A 5,875-nucleotide genomic window follows, 5' to 3' on the forward strand; every position below is an offset into this window, starting at 1 on the left:
ACTCTATTTCAGAATTTGATTGAAGAACGCCCTATTTCAGAATTCGAATCAAAAACGGCCTATCCCAATATATTTGCATATGAGATATGGCATTTTTCAATCAAATTCTGAGATAGGGCTTTATTGAAAACTTTTCTGAGATACGGCGTTTTCTAACCGACTGCCGAGATAGGTCGATCTCCCACTCAGCCGTCGATAAAGTATACAAAATATATGTACCTAATTCTCTTTGGATTTAATAAAAAATACTATATCACAACAAAAAATACAAAATTCACTTTTCTTAAAACTAAAAAAAAATAGCAGTTCATTCAACTGATCTTAATAGTAAAAAATATTGGTTTAAATAAAGGTAAAAAGCCTCAACTTAAATTGGAGATCTGTTTTTCTAAGAGCTCCAGTTTTTTTTTGTTTAATTTTCTTGTTCAAATGCTGCTCTTCAACAAGCATCTGATGTTCTTTTTTTTCAATTCATGCGCTTCCTTAAATATTTTTAATTTTTCCCTCTTCAAATCCCGTATATCTTTTAAGAGATCATTTCTTCTGGACAGCTTTCTTTCAATTTTGTCCAACTTATTAACAACCTCACCCTGGGTTCCTGTTTGTTGCTGGAGGAGGTCTAATCTGATATCTTGCGCCCTCTTTCTCCTGGGTAGTTGTACTGCTACAAGAGGCGTCACCGTTTCTTGCTGTGGTTGCTCAGTCTCTACCTCTAAAATTGTATTAATTTCCTCAATGTAGGCAATATTTTCAGTGCCCTGAGGCTGTTGGGGTAAAATCGCTCCGAATGTGCGACCTGGCGGATCGACCGAAGTGCCCATTTGCAGAAAGTCCGCTGCGGCCTGCTCCAGCGCGGACAAACTTATTTCTTCAGATGGTCCGCCGCCGGTGATGGATATATTCCTCCTATTATGTGCCATTTTCTTTTTTAACTTGGCTTTAAAATGTATCCATACCCTCTGCCATTCTTCGGATGTACGAGTTGGCGGTCCGTAACTATTTAATTTAGAAGAAATTTCCTTCCAAACATGTTCAGTATTTGCTTTTGTCTCGCCAAAAGCGCGTACACCACGAGCAATCGAAGGATTTTGCTCCATTTGTTGCACCAAAATCTCAAACTGTTGTTTTGTAGTTATTTTCACCATCTTTTCTGCAAAAGCAAAATACATTGCAGAACTTTAGTAACGTTAAAACTGCTAAAAATTAAAATATTTTACTCACTTTTAAATATTCGCTTGTAAAAACGCTCTTCTAACCTCCACAGCAACCACAAAAGTGCAGTTGCAAGTATACACACTTTGTGACAACTTCAGTTGACGGTTGAGAGTTGCCAGATGCCATCTATAATATCGTTTTGGCAACTGCCAACTCAACTGAAGTTCGGTTGATATCGATAATCGACCCATAAGACTTATTGGTGGACAAAGCCGTTTGTTGCATATATGAAAAGTTTTGCATTTGTTGTATGATAGTTTAGCTCCCGATATTTTGGACCAATTTGTTATTTCAGTTAATCAGCCTCATTGCGTAAGTCGTAAATTAGGCTGAATTGTACGACTCGACAACATTAGCATTGTCTACTGTCGTGCTGAAATAAGTAAACGACGAAAATTGTCGAAAACTATGCAGTGCTGCCAAGTTTTTCCGTTTTAATACACTAGTCGAGTGGAAATTTTAGGCAATGGCGCTAAATTTTCGATACGATTCGACTCTCGAAAAACGACTTGCATTCGGCACGACTCTCGCAATGAGGCTGAATATTTGAGAAAAATCGCCTTGTACCACCGATAAATCCTTACATTTGGTAAATAATAGGTGCAATCCCGTATTCCTCGGACTCGGACTAGTAAAACTGTCAAAAAATAAAAATTCGCTCAGAGCGAGAGAGTAACATTGAAAAGTACGGGATCGCTTTCTAGTAAAAAATGGTAACTTCTGTCAACTTCAACATAACCTCCAAATTTTGGTTGTAAATTTTTGCTTAGTTTGTATGTAAACACACTCAGCTCACACATGTGAATAACCAAAAATACTTTCAAATTCATTAGAATCCACTTGAACAAGTAATTAAATACTTTTCGACATGAATTAGCAGAGTGCACTTTTCTTTTGTTTACAATTTGGTTGCCAAACACACTACAGCTGATCGTTTGACACATTTACCAGAATTTACCAGCAAAAAATTCTCGGACTAAAACTGGTAACTTCTGACAGAGAGAGAACTGTATTTACTCTCTTTTTTGTCCTCTCAATAGTCAGAGAACCGAGTACGGGATCGATTTCCAGTAAAATCTGACTATTTCTGACTAGTCCGGACTCGTACGGGATCGCAACTAATACTAAATCGTCTGCATACATAATACTAGATATTCTCTTGTAGTTTAAAAGTAAATTATTGATTTCGTCAAAGGCCACAGTGAAGAGTACCACTGACAAGGGAGAGCCTTGCGGAATGCCATTAAATAGTCTGTAAGTTTTTGAAAATTTATTGTTTATTTTTACGCAAAAAGGCCGGTTGTGTAAAAAAGCCTTGACGAAATCATAGATTTTTTTCCAATCTTCCACTTGGCAAGTTGTCGAAGGACAATGTGCGCACCGATTCTATCGTAGGCCTTTTCAAAGTCAAGACTTAGGATAGAAGCATGGTTTTTTGTTGCAAAGGCTGTCGTTACAAAATGTTCAAATATTAAAAGTGCGCCAATCGTACCGTGTCCTTCCTTAAAAGCGACTTGGTGTGGGTCCATATAGCCGTTTGTCAACGTAAACCACATGATACGTTTTGCAATCATTTTCTCAAGAACTTTACTCAGGCACGGAAGAAGGGATATAGCTCGGTAACAGGAACTGTTAGAGGTAGATTGATTCGGCTTAGGAATCGGAAGTACCACTGCACTTTTCCATGTGTGTGGTATGAACCCTGGTCTAAAATGTTGTTGTACAAATCTAGCAGTCTGGTTTTAACTTTCTGTGGTAAATTTTTAAGCATTGGGTACGAAATACGATCTCTGCCTGGTGTTTTTCCTGAAATGGCCTTTTGTTTTTTTTTTGATTGTTGAGAGTATTAAATGGCCGGACACTCCCACAGGCCAGGGTGATCGATGAACTTAAAGCGTTTCTCCACACTCTTGTTGTCAACTTTCAGGGCTTCGGCTTAGATACACGCCAATTATCAAATATCTCCAAACAAACCAAAAAGGCAGAAAAATGCCTACTTCCAAATGTGCAATCACGAGCTTGGCCTTCCCTGTTAAGCGATTTGACTAAAAATATAAAAAGTTTATTACATAACTACAGTATTCAAAGTAGTTTATATAGTCAAGATATTTAATAAGACGTATAAAGTTAATTTGTACTATCTATTTTGTTCTTCATATTACAACTAGATATCAATTTGTGCCTCTTTCACAAAATTGCACAATTCCTTGAGCATTGCTTCATCTTTCTTAACAAAAATTTCCTCAAAATCCTTACATTTCCTAACTGCATCAAACTTTGATCTTGTGCTGGCATATTTCGTACAAGAAAAGATCGCGTGCGAATAATTATCTACCTTTTGACATTCCTCACATAAATTAGACCTTAAAATTTTGATTTTATGCAGATGCTCTTTATCATATGTATGTCCTGTAAGAAGACGATTAATTTATTTAACATCTTTCACATCAAGTGACACCTTGTAATACCAAGGTTTGTGTGGTATGTTCGGAAAAAATTTGAAAAATGTTCTACCTTTATATTCCGACATCATTTTGTACCTACTGTTCCATTCTTCTTTCAAAATTCCACTTATTTGTCTCAACGCCTCTTCCGGAGTGAGTAAAACATTCAAGGGTGCACCCACTGTCACCGCCCATTTGGCCAAGTCATCCGCCACCTCATTCATTTCAAACCCAACATGCCCTGGGGTCCATACTATTTCACACTTTAAGCCACTGTTATTAATAGTGGAATGTATTCTTGCAATAATGTAGTTGTCGGATTCACATTTTTCCAACAACCTACACGAAGTCAAACTATCAGTAAAAATTACAATTTTTTTAAGGTTGTCCTCAACCGCTATGTCAACTGCTTTGACAATGGCCCACAACTCACTAAAAACAGATGAGGTCTTAAAATTGATTCTGAAAAGAAATTTCTGCTTATGTGTCACATTATAAACTCCGCAACCCATGGAGTCTTCCCCACCCGACGCATCAGTGGCAAAAATTGTAAAATCTCTTCCCTTGTACCTATGTACAAGCCTTCTATACTCGACTTGATACTGCTCTATAGAGAAGTTCGCTTTATTACCCTCAAGCACCCGTCCCTTAACTCTCAGATGCTCACTTCTTTTTATTACCTTTAATACAATCAAAAACTTCCGGATCACCAAATTTAACTTGTATCAATTCACGACAAGTTAGAAATGTTTCCCTTTCTCTAGGTTCAAACTCATTCGCTAGTACATATATATTGTGAGTCGGGGTGGAGGGTGTTAAACCCAAACACCTTCTCAGGGTATTGTTCTGAAACGCTCTAATTTTTTGCTCCACAGATAGTTTTGATAGTTTTCAGAAAAACTATCAATATTCACGATAGTCTCGAAAAAAACAAAACTATCGATAGCACTATCGATAGCTCTAAATCAGGGAAAATTTTAGAATGGTAACCCCCGAGTACGGTATTAAGGAAAATAGGGGGGGGGCGGGGGTAGAGGGGGTTCTAAAGGGGGTATATGTAAAGTTTTAATGCGCGGAACCTTATAGTTTTTAAGTAATTTGTTATTAAAGTTTGTAATTTTCACTAACTTGTATGGGACTATTTCACAATATATAATGCACTTTCCACTAAATTTACACGTTATTTACACTCAATATATGCACAGTAATAGCCCGAACACAATGAAAACGACGAGCTACAAACCACAGCTGTCAAATTATTTTAACACGTATTCTTATGTAGATAATTATTTTGGCGACGACCGGGCTACGCTACGGCTGTGGGAGTGGCCAGATTAGATCTATTTCTATTTTTCTGGCGACAGATAAGGTTCTTCCTCTTCTTTTATGTCAAACTCATACAAATTCATGATGTCGCTGCCGCGTTCAAAGAAATCATGTCGCCATCGACAAAGCGCTTAGATAATAAAGATGACAAATTGGAAGCTGTGGTCGGTAGCTCGTCGTTTTCAATGTGTTCAGAACTTAAGAGTGTGCACGTTCAAATATATAAATACTTTAAGTATATTACAGCTTTTTTTTTTATCAAAAATTGATTGTTTTTTAATTTTATGAGAGTACATGCAGAATATGTGCAAATGGCAGCAGGACTGTGTTGCCATATCTAAAAAAACCAAGAGTGGAAAGCAAGATTCTGCATGTACTCTCATAAAATTAAACAACATTCAAATTTTGATAAAAAAAAGCTGAAATATACTAAAGTATTTATTTGTTTGAACGTGCACACTCTAACTGCGCATATATTGAGTGTAAATAACCTGTAAATTTAGTGGAAAGTGCATTATATATTGTAAAATAGTGCCATAAAAGTTGGTTAAATTTACAAACTTTAATAACAAATTCCTTAAAAGGTATAAGGTTGCGCGCTTGAAACTTCATACAGGGAACTATTAGACCCCCCTCTACCTCCCATATTTTCCTTAATGCTGTACTCCGGGGTTACCTATCTAAAGCCCACCCCTAAATCAGTTAGGTGGCTTTGTTTTTACAGGATCATAGTGAAATAAATATTATCTTATAAAAGTAATAATCATTCAAAATTATGTAACTGCTTGGCCAAAATACTTCTCTTTTTAGAAAGTTCAAAAACAAACACAAGTTATACAAACAAAACGGGATTTACGATTAACATATATATGTATAATTTCAAAAAAATT

At 36.5% G+C, this 5,875-nt stretch overlaps 1 protein-coding gene and 1 long non-coding RNA gene across 2 annotated transcripts; both read right to left on the reverse strand.

Annotated features, from left to right (window-relative positions):
- Positions 1 to 284: 284 nt before the first annotated feature.
- Positions 285 to 1,571, reverse strand: LOC118750339. The gene is made up of 2 exons (XM_036485056.1): positions 1,222 to 1,571; positions 285 to 1,150 (listed from the first exon to the last, which is right to left on the reverse strand). The coding sequence occupies exon 2, from the start codon at positions 1,143 to 1,145 to the stop codon at positions 426 to 428; it is 720 nt and encodes a 239-aa protein (XP_036340949.1). The 5' UTR covers positions 1,146 to 1,150; positions 1,222 to 1,571; the 3' UTR covers positions 285 to 425.
- Positions 1,572 to 2,468: 897 nt separating this feature from the next.
- Positions 2,469 to 4,535, reverse strand: LOC118750346. The gene is made up of 2 exons (XR_004994384.1): positions 4,340 to 4,535; positions 2,469 to 3,260 (listed from the first exon to the last, which is right to left on the reverse strand). It is a non-coding gene; the product is annotated as an uncharacterized LOC118750346 (long non-coding RNA).
- Between the last annotated feature and the right edge of the window lie 1,340 nt (positions 4,536 to 5,875).

This window comes from Rhagoletis pomonella, unplaced genomic scaffold, assembly GCF_013731165.1.
Source record: "Rhagoletis pomonella isolate Grant_MI unplaced genomic scaffold, Rhpom_1.0 Rhpom_scaffold_00210, whole genome shotgun sequence".
NCBI lineage: Eukaryota > Metazoa > Arthropoda > Insecta > Diptera > Tephritidae > Rhagoletis > Rhagoletis pomonella.

Bases quoted from the DNA above. Each gene is read 5' to 3' on its own strand.
- LOC118750339 (XM_036485056.1), bottom strand. From the start codon at position 1,145: ATGGTGAAAATAACTACAAAACAACAGTTTGAGATTTTGGTGCAACAA.